We start from the raw sequence: 23438 nt of genomic DNA on the forward strand, positions 1-23438 counted from the left end.
ACGCTATCTAGTAAATGATTGCACACGTAAACCTTGGTGGCAGGATGGTAACCCACAGATCTGGTGCAGATCCAGGAATTGTTTCATCACTTTAACATTGTGATAAGATTTTTACTAATTTCCAAAATAATTATTCATGGATCTTTAAAAGGCTAGAATGTACAAAGTAGATGGATGCTAAATTAGACCGGTAAGGGGTCTAGAAGCTACAAGGGGAGTAAATTTGAACCAGAGATTTGTCAGGTGTTCATAAACACAGCTCCAGATCAGAGTCGGCTCTATTCGCAGCACCGATTCATTGGTTGTTTGTATTTCTCCCACACAGCTAAGCCTCGTGCAGCTGGCGCCATCACGTCCAGATGTGATCACCTTCACAAAAGGAGATCCTCTAGAGCTGACTGCACGGCCGTGGGGAACCCCAGCCCTCGTGCACACCTGGACATCCCTGCCAGACGGGGCGCCCCCCGCCCAACAGCAGCGCCTCACCATCCAGTCTGTGGCTTCTGGGCATGAGGGCAGCATAATTGCTCTGTCAGCAACGACATGGGCACAAACACTGTGACGTTCAGGGTGGCTGTCAAACGTGAGTTGTTCATTCCTTAGTCCAGTTCCTTCAGCTGCTGTCAGACATGCACTGAACTTCTCAGATGTTCCTCTCTGAATTATCCGCCGGCCCTGTAGTAAAACTCCTGAGAATGTCCAAGCGAGTCCATGTGAGAACACAGCAGGTCAGTCCGGCGAATGCAAATATCTCACGACACAGTTGGAAAGACAACGACATTCGAAAAACTTTTGGTGATAACGACTGACGCTACCCAGACATTACAGATTTTCCCTATGTTGTGAACACGTCTGACTCAGACAATCTCCTGCTGCGTTCTGCCTACGTAAGAGGTCGAGGAAATGTCTGCACAGCAGTTTATGCTTCTGCAAACTTTTTATTTGACCTTCCAGGTAGAGAAGCTTTTGGTCACAGGCCCCTCTTCAGCCCCTCTTTTGTGCCTGAAACATTAGCTACAGTCTCTGGGAGGTAGAATAAAAAGTTTGTTGAAGCATCAACAGGTGTGCAGACATTTCTTTGGACATTCCGTCGCTTCTGTCCAGCAACTTATGATCAGAATTCCTTTATTAGGGCCCGAGCACCTCCGGTGGGAGGCCCTATTGTATTTCGAAGGATTTGTATTTCCCTTTTGGGGCTTTTTCAGGGCCTAGACATGCTCAAATTCTCACCAAAGTTTGCAGGAAATTCAAAACCCCAAAAAATATTTGTATTATAAATAAATATAGTAATTTGAAATGGGCGTGGCAAAATGGCTCAACAGCGCCATCTAAGGAAAAACCCCTCAGTTAGCTTTCACCGATCTTCACAAAAATCTGTACACAGATGTATCATGACCAGACAAACAAAAAAGTCTCAAGGAGCATTGTGATAAATGCAACAGGAAGCCCGCCACTTGGATGTATTCCTCGTCATCCACTGACCGCAACCATGTCAAACTGTGTCAAAAGGGTCTCAAGACATTGATAATGAAGGCATAAGGAGACTGTGGGTTTTCGTCAAACACCATATTAGTGGCGTGGCCTCAAAGTTCATCAACTTGCCGTGACACATGAAATTGCTGTAACTTCAGTGTTCATGGTTCTATCTCCCTCAAACTACATTTGTGTAACAACAGCCCCCCCCCCCTGCAGACATTCATATGGTTTTAAGGAATGGGCGTGGCAAAATAACTGAATAGCGCCCCCTAAAGTGCAGCCCCGGCACCACGATTGGCCGGCATGTACAAAAATCGGGAGGGACATGTGTCTTTTCATGACAAACAAAAAAGTCTCTTGGATCGATATGCTAGACCAAACAGGAAGCCCGCCATTTTGGCTTTAGTGGCCATTTTGACCATTTTAGACATTTTTACTTTGACAAACTTGTCCCAGGGCTTTCATCAGACCAACTTCAAATTCTATAAAAGGCCTCCAGCAAAATGGGGATATAAACTACCTCGGTATATATGATTTCATCACACGATGTGACCGTGGTGTGGCGTAAAGGTTTGATGATTCGCCAAAAAAGAGGGATTTATTATTACTCCTCTGTGCATTGTTCTATCAGCCTCAAACCTCATTCACACATTCACAGTCCCACCCTGATCAGATCCATGTGTCAATATTAACTTTGGGTCATAGCGCCACCTGCTGGCGACAGGAAGTGACATGTTTTATACTTTGATGCACTGCTCTTGGCTGCTTTACAATATACAGCTCTAAAGAGCTCAGTCAAGTTGTAGGACCATGGTCAGAATTGTGACATTTCCTCAAACTGTGTAAACATTGAGGTGCGAATCATTAAGGTTCATCCTTCGCCAAAGGACACAATGTTGTCATAACTCCAGTGTGCATAGTCCTATCACCACCAAACTTCTGTCACATGATCAGAGTCCAAGCCTGAACGGCTCTATGTGTCAATATTTCCTCAGTGTTATAGCGCCACCTACTGATTCGCCATGAAACAGGAAGTACTTTGTAAATCCACTCTGCATTATCCAACCGGCCCCCAAATACTGACCTATGCTCACAATCCTGACCTGAACAGCTCCATATATTAATATTAGTTCAGGGTCATAACGCCACCTACTCATCAGTGTGAAAATGAAGTTGTTGTAACATTGTCCAATTGACATAAAATTGCTCTCGCTACATCAGAGCCCCTACTTGAACAGATCTATTAGTCTGTATGTAATAATAGTGATGGCGCCACCTACTGGCAACAGGAAGTCAGCTTTGTTTTACAACTATCATTCGATTTACATAAAATTTTCACCGTGTGATGTGCAATTCATAGCGTGGACCATAATGCGCAATTAGCAGGCAAGGATCGACGTCTCGTGACGGACGCAGGAAGTGAAGCGTTTATCCTTCCCGCGGAGGAGCGCAAAACGCATGCAACGCGGAGTCATGTGCCCGCTCGTTGATCGCTCTCTCCACCAACTGCAACAGGTCCCAAGTTGCGTGTGCTCGGGCCCGTTCAGTGCTACAACGTAGCCCTAGTTGTAATTGTAAGCTATGCATACAACGAAATTAAAGGTAGTACTTCTCGTGGTGCATAAAAACAAACAACCACACAACAACATCAAACAAACCACAACCGACTTAGAGTAGATATACTAAGAAAAATGAGGGCAGGCGCTACAGGTCAAGTTTGGATGTGCATGCTTTATGCTTCATATGTGAAAGGAAGGATCCGGATAATGTCTGGAAAAAAAAATTCTGAGTTTCTCACTGTAATTGTGAAATGAAGAAGAAAGTTCATTGTGGCCGTGTTGATATTTTTTGACATGGTCTGATGTTGAATATTCTCTGTTCCTCTTCTCTCTTTACCCAACTCCGCAGCCTACATCAACCCGTACATAGTAGTTGCTGTTCTTGTGGCTATCGCCGGATCGATAGCAGTAGCCTTCTATTTCTACAAACGAAGGTGTGAGGGACATCACAACCTGGAGGATGTTTTCCGTTTTCCCAAACAACACGAGGCCGTACCCACTGTAGAGTTTGTCTGTGGGAAGGTGTGACAAGTGTGTGGAGAAGTTGTTTTGTGATACGCTGCAGAGTTGGCGTCGGACTCGTGGCCTGTGTTACATCTCTCTGGCTGTCATTTCCTGTCGTCTCTCTACTGACCTTATCTGATGACATAAAATGCCCCAAATGAGTTCAGTCTCAACTTGTGTAACCTGAGTACTTCAAGGAAGTGTCTGTATCTCAGGTTTAACACATACTCATGGTTAAACATTGGTTTTAGGTCAATTTATACATTTCACTTCACAGACAAAAGCACATTGTTGGACAAAATTTGAAAAAATAATTCACATATTCTTTCACATTGAAGTTAGCAACTGTATTTGTATGACTTGTTAAAGTTAAGATGAACACAAACTGTATTTTGTGTACTACCCATGGAAGTAAATTTTTAATTTGGTGAAAGAAAGATCATCTCTCTCTTTTTCTTTATTCAGTGTATGTACACAAGAGTTAAAAATCCCGTGTAAATGTGAAGCTAATAAAGTATTTGGTGGCTAAATGGGTCACTTGTTTTTTTTAAAGCCAGAGAGAGAATCCTTCGTTATTTTATATATTAAAATTGTTTAGTAATTGGAACTAATAATGTCTTAGTGTGTGTTAGTCTCTGTTCTGTCTGGAGCATCCAGCTCAAATACATCTCTACTGAAGACATAACGCTGTTAAAGGAAGTCACAAATATACATACATATTTTAAAGTTCAGTAATTTGAACACAGTCCTTTTACCAAATATTACAAAATGACACCGCGTTGTGTAATCGAGCTCTCGTGGTTTTACTGTCATTTCAGTGGTTTAGAACAACATCCTGCCTCCTGATTTGTTACGCCCCTAGAAAAGGGGAACACAAAGAAATGAAGCGGACACGATGTTTGCTGGCTTAAAGTCCAAAGTGTAATTTCTGAATTTTACAGCAAATATCAAACACATCAGGAAAATCGGAACATGAAATATACAAAATAGAAAAATGCATATGTGGCATACCTGAATACACAGCATAATACACACATTGAACACCTCCACCACACAACACACACAGCGGCACGAGCGCTGCCAGCACATCTGGACCCTGCGCCGTCTGCGTGTGGCCACCCAGCAAGCATGGTGCATCGGGCCAGCTCCCTCATGTTCCAACTTTCTAAACCTACCTAGCAAAACCTCTGTCCGGACGAATACCCCACAACCAGCGCGCTCCCCACGACCTAGGAAACACAGCACGAGCGTGCAGCCCCCACATTACAACACCTGTCCTGACCTAGAGAAGGGGAAAAGAAAGACAAGAAGCGGACACGGTGTTTTCTGGCTTCAAGTCCAAAGTGTAATGAACGAGCAGCCCCCTCTACTGTCCAAACCCGGAACACCAGTGTGATAACGACCCAAACTCCAGACCAAAGCAACAGACCGCAGACGTCACCGATAATTCAACCCCTGCAAACAGCACTAGAAAATGACACATCCACCACGCACTCCCCTTCATCAAAGCCAACAGTAACATCAAATATCAATGTTTAGAAGTAGTCAACAAGAGCAACAAGGGCAGATAATGCAACTGTTCCATTCTGCAATGGTCCACACATGTGGTCTACGTACAAACACTCAGCTTTCTCAACAGTCCATGAATGTATATAGAGTATATATATATATATATATGAGCACTAGGCTTTGTTAAACAATCCATGTGTATGTGTGTATGTGAGCACGGTCTTTTTTTCAACAGTCCATGAGTGTATGAAAATGACACATCCACCACAGATTCATGTGCATTTTTAATTGTTGTTGTAAAACCAGTTTCAACTGCAGTTTCAAGAAGGATTATATGTTTCATTAATAGTGAATGTAGAGTGTGGAAAGAAGATTTTAGCTTCTGTAAGTAAATTAAAACAGTTCCGATTGTTTGATAATGAGATAAATGTGAGACCCAAAAGTGAAAGTAATCTTTAAAAAATAAGTCTGCTGCCCTAAAGTGAAGCCAAAGCGTCTTGATCGCCACCTGGTGTCTGGCTGCAGTACAGGACCTCGCTACAGACTCTGGCTCCATATGTGCAAGATGGTGACGTTCGTATCAGGGATATTTTTGGCTTCCTGTCTGGATAGTGAGAGTGAGTGAGTATTTATATACACTTTATTATCTTTATCGATGTAACTCATTTCCTGATTTTACTTTGAATTAGTCAAATAGTAAAACAGACAAACTACATGTATGTTTGTCATCGAATGTGCTGTTTTAACTGGCCCCGTCTTATTTTGGTCGTGTCACTGCAAAGAACTTTATAACTTTATTTAGAGTTGTGCTGTGTACAAAACATTTAATATTATAAGTGGAAGTTCTGACATTGAGCATTGCAGCGATGTGTTAAACCTGCCGGAAACTTTGTGGGACCTCACAATAACCCACGTTTCCTGTCTGTATGCGCACGTGTTTTTGAGGGGCTATCTGAGGAGGTTAACGCTGTATGATTATGAACTTCACTAAAGAAATAATGAGTGTATTCTGTGAGATTACACATTTTATTGTAGTTTCCTGGAACAAGCCATCGTCTACTCAGAACACAAATATTGTCACAAAATTGTTAATGACTTTGTTGGTAAAACAAAAAGAGAAACTGAAGATAAAAAGGCAGGAAATGAAGGTGGAGATAAAAGATCAAATACTAAATGACTCCAGATGTAGTAACTACAGTTTACCTGCAGGTGTCACAGTAAATCTGTCACACATCAAACATCAACCTGCAGGTGTTACAGTTAAATCTGTCACCCATCAAACATCTGGACCTGCAGGTGTTACAGTTAAATCTGTCACCCATCAAACATCTGGACCTGCAGGTGTTACACTTAAATCTGTCACCCATCAAACATCTGGACCTGCAGGTGTTACACTTATATCTGTCACCCATCAAACATCTGGACCTGCAGGTGTTACAGTTAAATATGTCACCTATCAAACATCTGGATCTCATTGATCATTTCATCTTGTTAATTTACACATCGATGTGTTTAAAGATTATAGTGATTGAGCACCTTCCCTGAATGAGGAATGTTATTTTTGATTTTGATTTAAAACACAGAAAATATAAGAAATATTTCAAAAATACAAAAATTAATTAGAAATACATGAGGATGTGTTTATTTTATCTTTGAAATATTAAACAATTATTGTCATACAGACATTATTTTTATCAATGACCTGATCAACGCTGCCACCTATTGGTGTAAAAAATTATGATTACATTCTTGAGAGGTGAGATAAAAACTTTAAAATAAAGTCCTGGACATTAACAGAGTATTGACTATAAGAAAACTGTGGATTTGTACTGGGAATCCTTTGAATTTTTATATTTAATCATCAACATATGAGTATTTATGATTTAATATCAGCATCACACCCAAAACACGCAATGTCCAGAAACTTCATAAGGTTGGCAGACATTTGGTGTTTTATTATCTATTAAACAAACCTGGTAAATTTGAAAGAAGCCACTTTTTTTGAAAATGATTCAGGTTCTTTAGTTTTTCATTGTTTTCACTGAATTTTATCTCTGTCTCTTCTGATGAGAAAAACTTGAGTGAGAGCTGAAAATCTGTTCAGAGATTCCCACTAAAATGGATTTTCCAATCTTGTCATTTCTTCTGTCACAAGCTCCAAACCTCCTCTGACTCTCATTCTCTCGTTCTGCTGCTTGTTTGTTTAACTAGCTTGTGATGCTAATGGCAATATTGAGACTGAACACGCCTGAACCAAAGAACACGTGATTTCTGCCAGTTTAGATATCATGTGGGGGATTCCCACAGAGCGTCCCGGAGCCATTATCACTGTAAACTGGATATGATCAATTGTAAGGTCCCATCAGGGGTCTAGAAAGGTGCCGTTATCAATTTAATTGTCTTATTTTTCTTCTCATGATGATGATGATGATGATTTGATTCATATTCACATTATTAATTAATTCTTGGATGATGATGATGATGATGATGATGATGATGATGATGATGACGATTGAAACTGACTCAGTCCTGCTCTGGTGACATCACTGGGTTTTCCCTGAAGCTTCCACGCTTCTCTGAACTATTTTCAGTTTCGTTTTCAGGAAGCTGTCCCCTCCTCCTCCTCCTCCTCCTCCTCCTCCTCCTCACACACACACACACACACACACACACTCGATCTAAAGTAAAAGGGAAAGAGAACGAGGAGTCGTTTAGTTAATAAAGCTTTTTTCGGTCCGGATCAGATTGAGCGGATTTCTCCTCTGGTTCCTGCCCGAACACGAGCCATGTTTTCCCGCTACGTGCTGGTGATCGTCTCTCTGGTGGATTTCCTGTCGGACTTCCATGTGTCCTGCTGTGGTGAGTCTGATATTTATAGACATGTCGTTCGGTACAAGGTTCATGTTTTATATTTTCTATTCTCAGAGCGGATGAGAACAAACAGACACTAGAACATGTCTCGAGTCATCGTCGGATATAGTTATAGTGTTCTTTATACTTTTACATATATGTGTCTCTGTATGTACGTGTGTGTGTGTGTGCGTGTGTCTGTATGTGTGTGTGTGTGTGTGTGTTTGTGTGTGTGTGTGTGTGTCTGTAAATAAAGTAATAATAATAAAAAACTTAGCCCTTGATATTGTATGTTGAAGTTGTTAATAGAAGAAGTCTAGAATGGAGTAAGAGCATTATTAGTTGAACACACACACTTACTTTATTTACACACACACACACACACACACACACACACACACACACACACACACACACACACACACACACTCTTCAATATCTTCCACTATCTTCCACTATCTTCAATCTTTCAATATGAATATGTAAAGTAGTGCAAATGCGATAGGCAGTATATTATGTACAGTGTGTGATAAGGTGAAGTATACAATTGAATGAACCACCGTTAAAAGATACAGTTCAACTCTAGATAACTGTGTTTCTTCAGTGTCTCACAGGCTTTCATGGTGAATCTGAATTCTTTTTACAGATAGAAACTGTACAAACAGCACAGTGTTCACTCCGTCCAGCCTGGTGGTGAAGCACGGCGACCCGACCTCTGTCATCTGCTCTCTGTGCCCGTCGTGCCCAGAGGACATTTTCAATTTGGAAAGATCTGTTGGATCCCACGTGAAAAATGGAAGAACAATTACATGGACGGTTGACAAAATGATGGAGTGGAAAACGACTCCATTGTGTTACTATACTAACACTGATGGTCACCAGTGTTGCACTCCGCTGAACGTTACCGTGTACAGTAAGTTCACTTCTATTTGTAAGATTTATACTCTCTCTCTCTCTCTGTCCGTCAATTCTATCTATCTATCTATCTATCTGTCTGTCTGTCTGTCTGTCTGTCTGTCTGTCTGTCTGTCTGTCTGTCTGTCTGTCTATCTATCTATCCATCCATCCATCCATCCATCCATCCCTTCTATCGATCTATCCATCCATCCATCCATTTGTCTGTCTCCACAGAATCTCCAGACCTGGTCTCCGTCAGCTTTATGAATCACTCCGGGCCGTTGTTCGAGTCCCGTGACTACACTCTGCAGTGCAAGGTGCAGAACGTGGCTCCGGTCAGAAGTGTCCACGTGACCTTCTTCAGAGGTCAGACAGAACTGGGCCAGAAACAGAACTTGAGTAAACCACAGGAGAAACCAGTGACTGAGGTCTTCACTCTGAGCATCTCCACCACTAAAGAAGATGATGGAGCTCAGTACTGGTGTCAAGCAAAGCTGGAGCTGGGACCTGATGGACCACAGACCCCTCCGATGGTTGTGTCGAAAAACGTGACCGCTACTGTCTACTGTGAGTCTGATAACAAACCTGTGACACTCAACTCCTCCAAAATGTCTCTGTTTAGTCATCAAGCTGCCGTCCTGTGGAGTCACAGATGTGAAATGGGTCTATATGAGGGTAATAATGACCTGTTTTCATCCCTGTACGTTTGTTAGTTGGTTTGATTTGTTGGAAGCAGGATTACGCTAAATCTAGCAAATGGATTACCACGAAACTTGGTGGCAGGATGTGGTAACCCATACAGATCTGGTGCAGATCCAGGAATTGTTTCATCACTTCCTTTAACATTGTGAGATAGAAGATTTTTATGAATTTCCAAGATAATTATTCATGGATCTTTAAAAAGGAGCTAGAATGTGTGGCTGGGAAAGTGGATGGATGCTAGATTAAACCGAAAAGGGGTCTAGAAGCTACAAGGGGAGTAAATTGAACCAGAGATTTGTCAGGTGTTCATAAACACAGCTCCAGATCAGAGTCGGTTTCCATCTGCAGCACCGGGTCGATTCATTGGTTGTTTGTATTTCTCCCACACAGATAAGCCTCAGCAGCTGGCGCCATCACCTCCAGATGTGATCACCCTCACAAAAGGAGATCCTCTAGAGCTGAACTGCACGGCCGTGGGGAACCCCAGCCCCTCGTACACCTGGACATCCCTGCCAGACGGCGTCCCCCCGTCCAACAGCAGCGTCCTCACCATCCAGTCTGTGGCTTCTGGGCATGAGGGCAGTACACCTGCTCGGTCAGCAACGACGTGGGCACAAACACTGTGACGTTCAGGGTGGCTGTCAAACGTGAGTTGTTCATTCCCAGTCCAGTTCCTTCGTTACAGCTGCTGTCAGACATGCACTGAACTTCAGATGTTCCTCTGGAATTATCCGGCCGGCCCTGTAGTAAAAACTCCTGAGAATGTCCAAGCGAGTCCATGTGAGAACACAGCAGGTCAATGTCCGAAGAATTCCGCAAACTTTTTATTTGACCTTCCATGTAGAGAAGCTTTTGGTCACAGGCCCCTCTTCAGCCCCTCTTTTGTGCCTGAAACATTAGCTACAGTCTCTGGGAGGTAAAATAAAAAGTTTGTTGAAGCAGGTGCGCAGACATTTCTTTGGACATTCCGTCGCTTCTGTCCAGCAACTAACGATCAGAATTCCTTTATTCTAATCGTAAGCTATGCATACAACGGAATCATAGGTACTACTTCTCGTGGTGCATAAAAACACACACAGCCACACAACAACATCAAACAAACAACAACCGACTTAGAGTAGATATACAAATAAAAACGAGTGCAGGCGCTACAGGTCAAGTTTGGATGTGCATGCTTTATGCTTCATATGTGAAAGGAAGGTTCCACCTAATGTCTGGAAACAATTATCTGAAAAAAAAATTCTGAGATCATGTCTGAATGTGTTTAATGTTAATCACCGGGAAGTGAGTCACGGGGAAAAAAAAAACACATGACTGCTCTCACTTCTGCTTTCTCACTGTAATTGTGAACTGACTCTTACCCTTGTGAAATGAAGAAGGAAGTTCATTGTGTGTATTTTTTTGACATGGTCTGACGTTGAATATTCTCTGTTCCTCTTCTTTATTTAGCCGACATCATCCCGTACATAGTAGTTCCTGCTGTTGTGGCTATCGCCTGCTTGATAGCAGTAGCCATCTATTTCTACAAACAAGGCCGGATGGGACAGTACAACCTGAAGGATGTTTTCCGTTTTCACAAACAACACGAGGCCGTACCCACTGTAGAGTGAGTCTGTGGGAAGGTGTGACAAGTGTGTGGAGAAGTTGTTTTGTGATACGCTGCAGAGTTGGCGTCGGACTCGTGGCCTGTGTGACATCTCTCTGGCTGTCATTTCCTGTCGTCTCTCTACTGACCTTATCTGATGACATAAAATGCCCCGAATGAGTTCAGTCTCAACTTGTGTAACCTGAGTACTTCAAGGAAGTGTCTGTATCTCAGCTTTAACACATACTCATGGTTAAACATACACCAATTTATACATTTCACTACACAGACAAAAGCACATTGTTGGACAAAATTAGAAATATAATTCACATATTCTTTCACATTGAAGTTAGCAACTGTATTTGTATGACTTGTTAAAGTTAAGTTGAACACAAACTGTATTTTGTGTACTACCCATGGAAGTCAATTTTTAAGTTGGTGCAAGAAAGATCATCTCTCTCTTTTTCTTTATTCAGTGTATGTACACAAGAGTTAAAAATCCAGTGTAAATATGAAGCTAATTAAGTATTTGGTGGCTAAATGGGTCACTTGTTTTTTTTTAAAGCCAGAGAGAGAATCCTTGGTTATTTTAGATATTACAATTTTTTAGTAATTGGAACAAATAATGTCTTAGTGTGTGTTAGTCTCTGTTCTGTCTGGAGCATCCAGCTCAAATCCATCTCTACTGAAGACATAACGCTGTAAAATCAAGTCACAAATATACATACATATTTTAAAAAGTTCAGTAATTTGAACACAGTCCTTTTACCAAATATTACAAAATGACACCGCGTTGTGTGTGGTCTCCGAGGCCTCTGAGGACAGTTGCCTGCTTGCTTGCACAGCCTGGAGTCTGCGGAGCCCGTCTGGTGACATCTGGGAAAAAAATATTGCTTTGCCATGAGTTATAAAGTCTTGGGAACGAGTTATGAATCTGTTCTTTAATAACAAGACCTGGCGAAACTGAACAACAATGTTTTTTATACACTATCAATTGCAAAGGTTTCCACCACAGTGTGTCCTCAGAATCAGTGCAGACAGTGAGTCAGTATAAAGCTCATGAATGAGGTTGCATCATGTGTTCAAGAGAAACGTTTCATCATCCAAGAGGCTTCCACGCTCCAAGTTTGCAAAAACAGATTCATAACTTGTGGCCAGGACTTATTATGTTTAATTTTTCCCCCCAAATGTCACCAGAGGGGTCGGTTGAGATAATAGTTAATTATTTGTTATACTCCGACTGATGTACAACCTTGAGTCGGTTTATCTGATGCTGCTTTTGTAGCTTCTGTGGTCACTTCTGCGTTTAACTGTCATTTCAGTGGTTTAGAGCAACATCCTGCCTCATGTTAATACATTTGCTTGTAGATTCATGTGCATTTTTAATTGTTGTTGTAAAACCAGTTTCAACTGCAGTTTCAAGAAGGATTATATGTTTCATTAATAGTGAATGTAGAGTGTGGAAAGACGATTTTAGCTTCTGTAAGTAAATTAAAACGGTTCAGATTGTTTTATAATAAGAATAGATGTGAGACCCAAAAGTGAAAGTAATCTTTAAAAAATATTCAGACTCTGGCTCCATATGTGCAAGATGGTGGTGTTTGTATCAGGGATATTTTTGGCTTCCTGTCTGGATAGTGAGAGTGAGTGAGTATTTATACACACTCTATTATCTTTATCCATGTAACTCATTTCCTGATTTTACTTTGAATTAGTAAAATAGTAAAAAAGACAAACTACATGTATGTTTGGAAATCATTGTATAAATGTTGTTAATCTGTGTCAGTGAATGTGCTGTTTTAACTGTCCCCGTCTTATTTTGGTCGTGTCACTGCAAAGAACTTTATAACTTTATTTAGAGTTGTGCTGTGTACAAAACATTTAATATTATAAGTGGAAGTTCTGACATTGAGCATTGCAGCGATGTGTTAAACCTCACGGAAACTTTGTGGGACCTCACAATAACCCACGTTTCCTGTCTGTATGCGCACGTGTTTTTGAGGGGCTATCTGAGGAGGTTAACGCTGTATGATTATGAACTTCACTAAAGAAATAATAAGTGTATTCTGTGAGCATGAATAAATGGTTTCACTTCACACGCTCTTTTTATTCTGTTTTATTTTACATTTTAATGTAGTTTCCTGGAACAAGCCATCGTCTACTCAGAACACAAATATTGTCACAAAGAGAGCTTCAGGGAATAAAAACAATAAGAAAACTCTCATCTGATCTACACAATAATTACTAATTAATGACTTTGTTGTTAAAACAAAAAGAGGAACTGAAGAAAAAAGGCAGGAAAACAAAGGTGGAGATAAAAGATCAAATACCGAATGACTCCAGTTATCAAAAGTGAGAATCTGCTTGATTGTATTTATGAATGAAGTATTTATCAAGTTGTGTGACTATGAGGTACTGAAAGAAACAGATGTGGTAACTACAGTTTTCCTGTTGAGTGTGATTCCTCTTTATTGCTGATCTCTGAGGCTTTTACAGGAAATCCACTGCAGAGGCTGTTAGGGGTGGAGACACAAAAAACATCCCAGGGATATTTCTTGTTTTCTTCGTCCTCTTCCTCGTCCCGTCACGGAGAGGAGGAGAGGAGGAGAGGAGGAGAACCAATCAGATCCTTAATGACTCTGCTGAAATAAACTTTTGCTCATTTACTTCACTGTAGACTTTACGATAGATTTGTCAGACCCAGTGAGGAAGCACATAAACGTATACATGTGCGTATACCCATACATGTATCTGTATTGGTAATTAGTTAAGAATTTATAAATATATTTTGTATAATAAATATAGTTATAAATCCCTGTTGATCCGCCACGTGCTGCTGTAAACTTCAGTAAAGAGAAAATAAACCTGCGCGCTCTCTGATGACGTGTATCCGCTGCGTCGCTAAAAGGATTATTCTAAACCTCTTTGCTCTCGGTGCTGAAGCTGAGTTGTCTCCGCTGAACGGCTCCACTCTTCCCCCGGTGCCGTGTTCGATTCCCCGGGTGGTGTTGAAGCACAGGAGGCGGGAGGATGAGCTCCGGAGCCGGCCTCGACTACAGCGTGTGGGACCACATCTACGTGTCCGACGACGAGGACGCGGTCAACCCGTACGTGGACACACCGAGTCTGTTCCGGATGAGACACCGGGTCAGCGGTTTGTGTAGCTGTGACGTGTGGAGTCCCCTACCCGGTTAGTGTTACCAGTAGTTACTAGTAGTGAGTGACTGGTAACCAGACTAGTTAATACACTCAGAGCTGCAGGTGTCACAGTTAAATCTGTCACCCATCAAACACCTGGACCTGCAGGTGTTACACGTATATCTGTCACCCATCAAACATCTGGACCTGCAGGTGTTACACGTATATCTGTCACCCATCAAACACCTGGACCTGCAGGTGTTACACTTATATCTGTCACCCATCAAACATCTGGACCTGCAGGTGTTACACTTATATCTGTCACCCATCAAACATCTGGACCTGCAGGTGTCACACTTATATCTGTCACCCATCAAACATCTGGACCTGCAGGTGTCACAGTTAAATCTGTCACCCATCCCAACCTGAAGGTGTTACACTTGAATCCATTCTCCAACATCATGTAATAAATATTCTTACACCGACGAAGGACAGGAAGTGCACAGGATCGACATGGGGCCCCTATCGGGAGGTTTCCTACTGGGACGTCAGTGAATACTCCATAATACCCAGTATGACTGCTGCTGTAACTACAATGCTCCAGTTCTGTTCAGCTCTGACTCTGGTTACTCAGCTTAACCCGTTGATGCTGTGTTGTCACATGACTTGTTAAGTAGTCTTCACTGACTAGTTGTCTCCTCCCTGTTTATTCTTGTTTTAATTCCTGTGATTCTTTAAATATTCCGTGAATATCACCAATGGTTGACACACACACACACACACACACACACACACACACACACACACACACACACACACACACACGACCCCCCCCCAGCATTCATCCTTTCCTCTTCATCTCACTTGTGATTATCTCAAATCCCACCACTCAGACGCGCTTGGAGAGAATGGCTGAGTTTCAGCAGAGAGGGGAGGATCTGGAGAACAACTTGGCTGAATGCAAGAGGTTGTTCGAGGAAGCCCGGGGACGACTGAGAGAGCTGGAAGAAGGACGGAAGGAGGGAGAGGAGGATGAGGATGAGGAGAGGGAGGCTGAGCTGAAGAAGGTCCAGGCTGAGGCGAGAAAACTGAAGAAGGATGAAAAGACGTTTGCGAACATGTTGAAAGAACACCAGCGAGAGGAGAAGAAACTGCCCTGGAATGTGGACTCCATCAGCAAAGAAGGTTTCAGCAAGGTAAGATCTGGATTTGGATGATTTAGGCCTCTTTGCTTTTACTTTCACCATAGTTTAATAATAATAAACCTTCACGCCAAGCCCTGCTTTTAAAGGGAATGAGATTAGTGTGATTGGTTTATTATAATAATAATAAGGACAAGCTTTATTTATATAGCACTTTTCTAACAAAGTTGCAAGAGGATACTTTTCAAGATGGGATTTAAACGAAGTAACAGATGCAGCATTTCTGATCTCTGCTCACTAAGTTATTCCAGAGTTTGAAAGCATGTGCTGCAAAAACCTGATGGACTTTAATCACCAATCGAGCTCTGGGATCGGTGTCATGTCGTCACGCTTTCTTTCTATTCTCCTAATCCGAGACTCGCAAAACTGGATTTGAAGCCGCCCTGAATGCATTTGCACTTTGCATGTTTTGACTCGTCCTGATGCTTATTAATCTGTTTTCTCTATCTCTTTTTTCTAGAGTATTGTGAACGTCCAGCCTGAAAACAAGCAGGAAACCGAGGCGGAAAAGTTGGAGAAGCACAAAACCTTCGCGGAGAAGCACGCGGAGGAAATCAAACACTTTGGTATGCTTCCCTCTCGATGAAAATGATGTCTGATGCTTCCTCACATTGTCCTCCTCTTTCAAGTATGACACATGCTTTTCCTGTAGTAGTTAAACCATATTAAAGCCCACTGACTCTCGGTTTTCATGTTGTGTAGCCACAACAAGACAGAAGCTCAGGGGTTTGTTGAAGAAAATGTCAAATTAGGTTCACAGATTCAATTTTCACAGCAACTGACACAGGAATAAAGTGAATTCCCCTCAATAACCAAGCTTTCACTAAACCTGCTTTCTCCTTCTCTGGTTCCTTATTATGGGTAAATCCCAAAATACACACTATCAAACATTTCCTATGATGCAACCAATAGTACTTTTGCATAAAGGTGTAATCACACTGGATTTCTATCGCATGGAAAAAGCAGACAGGGCAGGAAATAATCTTGGTGGTGTTGTAAACAGGGAGTGCCGACACGCCCCTCAGGCCAACGGCAGCATTCCAAGCATTTTATTGTGATTTACATATCTCACACAAGCTTGTAGTGTTTTACATGGGAGCAACATAAACTACGTTGAGAACAATCAATATTTCCTGAAAATATCAATTCCCCCTCCTCTCTTTTTTAGCTTAAGTTTAAATGTGTGTGTGTGTGTGTGTGTGTGTGTGTGTGTGTGTGTGTGTGTGTGTGTGTGTGTGTGTGTGTGTGTGTGTGTGTAAGAGTGTAAGATGAATATGGAGCAGAATAAATTTACCACTGAGAAAAAAGAAATGTTGCCATGAATGTGGAGCGAATGTTTGGACCTAACTTCCTCGTAAACAATCTTTATTAACATCGTTCAAAGTCAGCAGCCCCTCGTTTGTAAAATCTGTATTTTTTTCCAAACACACCCACAGTTTTTGCTGAGCAAATCTCCCAGTGACAAGTTTACTGACACAAGTTCCTTACAAAATGTTGATTCCATGGAAATTATTTTTAACATATTACGTCAATTCTCCTTTTTTGCTTCTAGTACGACACAAAACCTTTAAAAAAGGGAACCAGGTGGCAACAGTTTTCTGTTGTTAGTCACATGACAACAGTGTTTTAAAGTATGACGCAATTTGACCTCTGAACAAAAGCTGAAGGCAGCATTTCACGTGTCCCTGTGTCTGTTTGTGCACCAGGGATGTTGCGGCGTTGGGACGACAGTCAGAAGTATCTGTCAGACAACCCACATCTGGTGTGCGAAGAGACGGCGAACAGCCTCGTCGTCGCCTGCATCGACTTTGAGGCAGACGAGGTGAGTCCTGTGAGGAAAGTCTGTGTTCGTCCTCCGGTGGAAAACAATGACTCCAGTGAGATAAAGCTTTGTAAACCCTTCACGTCCTTTTAGAAACATGCAGTGATGGAGCAGGTGGCGCACCAGGCCATCGTGATGCAGTGTATCTTGGATTTGAGTCGGACGCTGAAGGTCGACCCAAGAGGCTGCTTCAGGCAGTTCTTCTCAAACATCAAGGTCTGTTACTGTGATCTCCTGCATGATGTCAGGAGACTTAGACCCTGTTTACACCTGGAAGTAACATGACTGGAAATGACCACAAAGACTTCGATCCGATACTTTAAACCACTTGTCGGGGTCTGAGATGCATCTGCTCTTGTACATCTCTTGTAGTGTAAATACTTATGTTTCCTGATGCATCCGGACAAGCAGGTAATAGAAATTAGACGGAGCATTTAACAAAATCAGAACTTATGTGGTCAGCAGGACACTGGAGACACGGATGTGAACCCAGACGTCTCGACTTGTGTTCAGGTTTCTCAAGATGCTTGTTAACGATCAGTGTAAATATGGTCTTAGTCTCTAAAGTCACTTATCATGGGAACATTTTGTGTTTGTTTGTGGGAATCTGATTAAAACTTTGTGGGTTTTTTATTGGTAGTTAGTTTGATTGCGACACAACAGAGCAACTTTTTTACACGTAGCAGAAACAAAATTATTTAAAAAAAAGCAAAAGATATTGAACACAAATACACAATAAATTAATTTATAAATAGAACAAATGAATTCAGATGTAGTCTCCAGCCTTCTTCATATATGAGTTTAGGGCTCAAGGAACTTGGTGCAATGAGCATTTTCACCCAAACAAGCAGCCAAGTTGATTCACATCTGCAGCTAAACGATCTATACAAAGTAACTAAACCTCCAGAAACAACCAGTGGTTCCTATTTAGACCATCCCACAGGATTGGGTGGGGGAGGGTGTTGAGAATGTCTCTGCACCACAGGGTTGGACCAGGTCAGATGTTTTTGAGCCTGGTGCTGGACTCCCTTGCAGGCAATTAAGAGACGCTTATCAAGACGTTTCTGTTTTGATAAGAGGAGAAACAATTCCCCGGAAAAAAGCGCAGGAGTTTCCTCACTTAGTTTCCAGGAAACACAGCAAGAAATGAGTTTCCATTAAAACAAAGGCAGTGGAAACACGAATCCCGTTTAATGTAAGCATCAGAAAAGATGTGATTTATTTTGTAGAGATTTTTTCCCAAACTTTTGTGCATAAAAGTCGATCTAGACAAACCTATAACCACTTGCTAATCATCTTTGTATTTCCAAAAGTATTTCCAGTCTTCATTAAATATCTGGGAACAAACAGGAAAGTGAATAAAATGATGATAAAACAGAAATAAAACGAAAAAGACAGAAAGAAACGCGTCACAGTTAGCGGAGGACGAAGTAACCTTATGTTAGCGGTCTTGTTTATGTGTCAGACTGCAGACCAGACGTGCCAGGATGCATTTCACCACGAGCTGGAGCTGCTGAAGGAGCGGGTGCGCAGCTGTGCACAGATTCGTATGGAGAGCGCCATGGGGGAGGTGGAGGAGGAGGAGGAGGAGGAGAGGGAGAAGAGACTGGGCCCCGGGGGTTTAGACCCTGTAGAGGTCTACGAATCGCTGCCTGAGGTAACGACAAACACACACATACACAGACACACAACTCTATTAATATGGGTAAAAGTTGTGGTTAATGCGACTTGCATTTTATAAAACAATCCTGAAATAAGTGAAACATGATTTACTTTAAGTGATGAAGTGACACTAATAATGAAAAAGGGTTTGTAAGACAACCCACACGATTACATGAACTAGAGCCCGGCTGATTTCAGTAAAATGCTGTTATCAAACCCTTTGGAAAGAGAAATGTAATCGTGACTTGATATTTAACCCTAAACCTCAATAGAACTAACTAAAATATAGAAAAACACCCAAATGCAAATTAATATTTAGACTTTAAACTAAGAAAATAATCTATTTTTTATGTAAAATAATTGAATACAAATGCCTTTTAAATGCACATCTTTTCTGCATCGTTTATTCTGTTAAATAAAAGTTGTTATATCTGCGTGTATCTGTAAACAAATACCAGACACCGACATGTCTGTGAATTCATATCAATGAAGGGACTTAATTTAACCCAGACAATAAATCCTGATAAGATCCATCAACGTCTGTAGCAGACAGAACCTCTGTTTTTGTTCCAGTAGTTCACATCACATGTTTTCCACAGCCACTGTAACTGTAGCTTCACACTGCAGCTGAAAAGTGTGAGTTGCTGCGCGCGCACGCACACACACACACACACACACACACACACACACACACACACACACACACACACACACACACACACACACACACACACACACACACACACACACACACACACACACACCCTGGAGGCCGTGAGGGAAAAGAGCAGACCTGTTAGTGTCTCGTTTACACAGCACATCACGTTCAACGCTTTGTTTAGCTTTAGGCAGAGAAGTCAATACTTAGCTCACAGATTTCCTCCTGTTCACGAATAAAATTAATATAATAATAACAAGAGAGGAACTGAGATCCAGGATTATCCTGTGGTTTTCTACATTTACTGTATTGTTCTTTATCTGCTGAAATGTGTTTTCACCCTGTTTGATTATCTCTGTATTTCACTACTGATGTTTGTACACAAAAAGGGTCTTTTAGTGACATGTAATATACATATTTTACATATTGTTGACACCAGTTTGGTTGTAAATATCTCTGTCTTTCGATCCAACCTGAGTTTGTTTGACATTTTTCCTACTTACAGAATGAAAACCATGTCATATGTCACCATATTGCAGCCATCATCCATTTCGTCCCTGGTGACCCCCACGACTGAATTTTAAGTTTGGATTTACAGTCGTATTTAGTTCTTCTCTCTCCTCAGTCAGTTTCTAATCCAAACCTGAATATGCTCTTTATTGTTTGATTCATCCTCAGACATCTTCCGGCCAGAGTGTTTCTCCTCATCTCAGTTTAACATGGACAGGGACATACTTGTTCTATTCTGTCGTAATATTTGGAATATTTGACCTTAATCTTATATAATTTGATTTATAATTAAAGTTGCTTTACTCGGTGAGAGAGACGGGATCCGATTGTCTTGAAGCCAGTGTTTGTTCAGTCAATTGATTGTGTTTGGAAAATGAGAGAAGTCAATACGCAGCTCAGCAGAATGGACTGTTCTCAGTCAACAGCATCATCTAGTCGCCCTAAGTCTACACACAAGAACAAAGTGGTTTCTATTCAAGAACAATAAAATTGAGGTTCGTTGCATCATATTAGTTTTTTAATTATCAGTTTCTGTTGTGCAGGAAATACAGAGGAGCTTTGATGAGAAGAACATCCAGATGCTGCAGCAGGCGATGAGCAAGCTGCACCCGGAGGTGAGTGGTTGCGCCTGAGACTCAACAAGAAACTGTCACTTCAGGTCAAGAAAAAGAAACTTAAGGAGGACGAGGACCAAACAACATGAAAACATATCTGTTCACTCATTCATTCACTGATCCTGTCGCTGTGTTTCTGTCTACAGGAAGGAAAATACCACCTGAAGAGATGTATTGACTCTGGATTGTGGGTGCCGGAGTCAGGAGAGGGTGATGAGGAGGATGATGAGGAAGAGGAGGATGAAGAGGATGAGAACGAGAGCTAAAGTTAAAGGAAACAAATGAATCAAATGGGAGAAGGGATGATACACGTGTTCTTTCCCTCCATGTTGACTTACATCATCACTTCAGGATCACTTTTCTTTTTGTGTCATTAGTGTTTGGCAGCTCTGTAAACGTCTCTGTTGACTTTGTTGGTATTTGACTGTCAGTAATGTTTCATTCATAAAATATGTCACAATGTATAATTTATATATTGTAGAAATGTGAATATTTAATAATCAGGTGGAGTAAATTATTAAGTTATTTTAAAAAATGTACATAATGGAAGAGCAGTGTTTAGACAATCACACTTGAAGCTACTTTGTGCAACAGAGTAAAAGAGGAATGTATATTTGTTGCTGAATAAAAGTCATTAGAAACAGAAATCACAGATTTATTCCTAATTTTACTGTTACTAGTCCTTTTAAAAGTTTTTACTTGTGATCTGCCCTTTTTCTTTTTTTGATTATAGCATCTTCATCTCCTCAAACTTTAAACACACTTAAGTCTAAAGTTCAGAAATCATTCAGTACATATTTTAAATTCTAAACCTTTATAAACAAGTTCAAATCCGCCTATCAACATTAACACAGGTTGAGAACCACGAGTTAAGATCTGAGACACTTGAATAATGACATTTGATTACGTCACAGGATCTCACAGGTTCAACAGCCTGTCCAGTGTGATCTGTTCTACTGGGACAATGGCGCCATCTGCTGTCTGTTTGGGGACAAACTCATAAACCACATCAGCAGCCTGACTGATGAATTATTTTATATCTTTACTTATTTAACTTACTCGTTACGAGAGCGTCTCACTGATAAGATTCAGATTTTCTAGTATTTTTGTTTGAAACATAACTGAAACAATAATCACGCGATAAAAAGTTGGTGATTCATTTTGTATCAACGGTTTGATCGAGTATCGTTAAAATCTAAAGTGATTTGAAGTTTGAGAAATGTTTCTATTGTAATTTAATAGTTTTTGGGTGAAGGTTTTACCCACAATATGTTGTATTCTGTATTTGTGCCTGAAGTTGTGACACAGTTTGTAAGTTGTGTTGTAGAACTTAATAAAACTAGAGTTTATTTTCAGTTTATGAACTTTTCCTCTTGTTTCTGTGAATCATGACTCATTTTCTGCCATATTCTCTCTCTCTCTCTCTCTCTCTCCATCTCTCGCTCTTTCACCTGCATAATTAATCTCTCGCTCCCTCTCTCCCTCCCTCCCTCTCCTTCATAATTAATCGGAGGGTTTGATTTAGTGTCCTGAGCAGGATTGTTTGAGGCAAAGCTTCTTTGCGCGGTCACTTTTGTAAATAGGAAACAATCAGCGCAGGCGCGGGGCATAAATCAAATCTAGATAATGTCGATGGGCGAGTGACAGGACCAGCGCCATCATGGAGAACTGCTCCTGTGTGTTCATTCATCTGTCCACAGTTTATGCAACAGTCAGGTTTTATATTACACCATTTTAAATGAAGAAGAAATGAGCAAACAAAGGTTTTTGGACGAGGGATCAACAGAGACTGTCCCACAGAAAGTTTATTTACCTTTCTCATAGCTGAATTTTCAAATATTCTTTTGTTGCAGCCTCTCAGATTTACTTAATTCTACTTGTCTTACATCATATTGAGCTAAATATCTTTAAGAATGAGACCATTGATCAGTCAAAACATGTAGTTTGACTGATTATGTGCATTTTTCACTATTTTTGGACATTTTATTGACCAAGCGATGAATCATTGAAAATAATCCACTGATCAATCGATGATGTCACTGCAGCCGTACTTCACCTCAGGATGTTGTTTTGTAAAGTAAAGTAATTTGAACCAGTTTAATTCCAGTTGATATAAACATTTACAGTCTTGGTTGTTTTCCTTCACTGATGTTAAATTGAACATTTACTGTTGGACTGATTAAACAAGGAGTTTTCATCTTCAAGTCATCTCAGGATTTGTAATTTTTTTTATGGATATTTTTCACAGCTTCATGACAACATTGATAAAAACCACATTGCTTCTAATGAAGGAGATAATTCATCAAATGTAGCTTTCGCACAAAATATAAAAGACGGTCCAGCTTATTCCAAACTGTCCCAATATTTTAAAAGAAGGAGCAGCTTGATTTCTTGTTTCTGGGCTTTAAGTGAATAAATGTGCTGCGTGTCCTTGAATGACTGGAACAGGACACAGTCAATTTGAGGGGAAGGGGGGAAAAAGCAGAGCGAGTAACAGGAGCCATGGATCCTTATTGTGATTTTTTTAAATATGAGCAGTGTGTTCCAACAAAAATGTGCTGTGTGTGTGTGTGTCTGTGTGTGTGTCTGTGTGTGTGAGAGGTTGAGAGCAGGGACGCCTGACTATTGAAGCAGAGAATTGGCGTGTGGCTGCCAATAAGAGCGAGAAAAATAAAAGACATTGCCAGAGGAGGAGAAATAAAAAAATAGGCAGAGGGGGGGGTACCGATGGAGAGAGAGGAGGAGAGGAG

General features: G+C 41.1%; 2 protein-coding genes and 1 non-coding gene across 4 annotated transcripts; all 3 read left to right on the plus strand.

Moving 5' to 3' along the window:
- The first annotated feature begins 514 nt into the window (after positions 1-514).
- On the plus strand, positions 515-4095 carry LOC118118213. Its single transcript, XR_007034837.1, has 2 exons — positions 515-583; positions 3385-4095. It is a non-coding gene; the product is annotated as an uncharacterized LOC118118213 (transcript).
- Positions 4096-7673: 3578 nt separating this feature from the next.
- On the plus strand, positions 7674-13178 carry LOC118118225 (intercellular adhesion molecule 1-like). The gene is made up of 5 exons (XM_035171246.2): positions 7674-7907; positions 8545-8811; positions 9030-9362; positions 9888-10144; positions 10947-13178. The coding sequence occupies exons 1-4, from the start codon at positions 7835-7837 to the stop codon at positions 10121-10123; spliced, it is 909 nt and encodes a 302-aa protein (XP_035027137.2). The 5' UTR covers positions 7674-7834; the 3' UTR covers positions 10124-10144; positions 10947-13178.
- An 800-nt stretch (positions 13179-13978) lies between these two features.
- Positions 13979-22052, plus strand: LOC118118208 (hsp90 co-chaperone Cdc37). Of its 2 annotated transcripts, none has more exons than XM_035171205.2 (8): positions 13979-14229; positions 15114-15416; positions 15883-15988; positions 17129-17244; positions 17338-17460; positions 18710-18901; positions 20617-20688; positions 20835-22052. In XM_035171205.2, exons 1-8 carry the CDS (start codon positions 14113-14115, stop codon positions 20952-20954), a joined length of 1149 nt encoding a protein of 382 aa, XP_035027096.2. In that variant the 5' UTR covers positions 13979-14112; the 3' UTR covers positions 20955-22052. The 2 variants fall into 2 exon arrangements, with proteins under 2 accessions (XP_035027096.2, XP_035027106.2); XM_035171215.2 differs by having other exon boundaries at positions 14090-14272.
- Positions 22053-23438: the final 1386 nt, after the last annotated feature.

The sequence above is a fragment of the Hippoglossus stenolepis genome, chromosome 2 (genome assembly GCF_022539355.2).
Source record: "Hippoglossus stenolepis isolate QCI-W04-F060 chromosome 2, HSTE1.2, whole genome shotgun sequence".
Classification (NCBI taxonomy): domain Eukaryota; kingdom Metazoa; phylum Chordata; class Actinopteri; order Pleuronectiformes; family Pleuronectidae; genus Hippoglossus; species Hippoglossus stenolepis.

What these genes read in the sequence shown, in the direction of transcription:
- LOC118118225 (XM_035171246.2), top strand. Translation starts at nt 7,835, where the DNA reads ATGTTTTCCCGCTACGTGCTGGTGATCGTCTCTCTGGTGGATTTCCTG. An exon ending in CTTCCATGTGTCCTGCTGTG is followed by an intron (nt 7,908 to 8,544) that starts GTGAGTCTGATA and finishes TTCTTTTTACAG; the next exon opens with ATAGAAACTGTACAAACAGC. An exon ending in GCTGAACGTTACCGTGTACA is followed by an intron (nt 8,812 to 9,029) that starts GTAAGTTCACTT and finishes CTGTCTCCACAG; the next exon opens with AATCTCCAGACCTGGTCTCC.
- LOC118118208 (XM_035171205.2), top strand. Translation starts at nt 14,113, where the DNA reads ATGAGCTCCGGAGCCGGCCTCGACTACAGCGTGTGGGACCACATCTAC. An exon ending in GCAAAGAAGGTTTCAGCAAG is followed by an intron (nt 15,417 to 15,882) that starts GTAAGATCTGGA and finishes TCTTTTTTCTAG; the next exon opens with AGTATTGTGAACGTCCAGCC. An exon ending in TCGACTTTGAGGCAGACGAG is followed by an intron (nt 17,245 to 17,337) that starts GTGAGTCCTGTG and finishes ACGTCCTTTTAG; the next exon opens with AAACATGCAGTGATGGAGCA.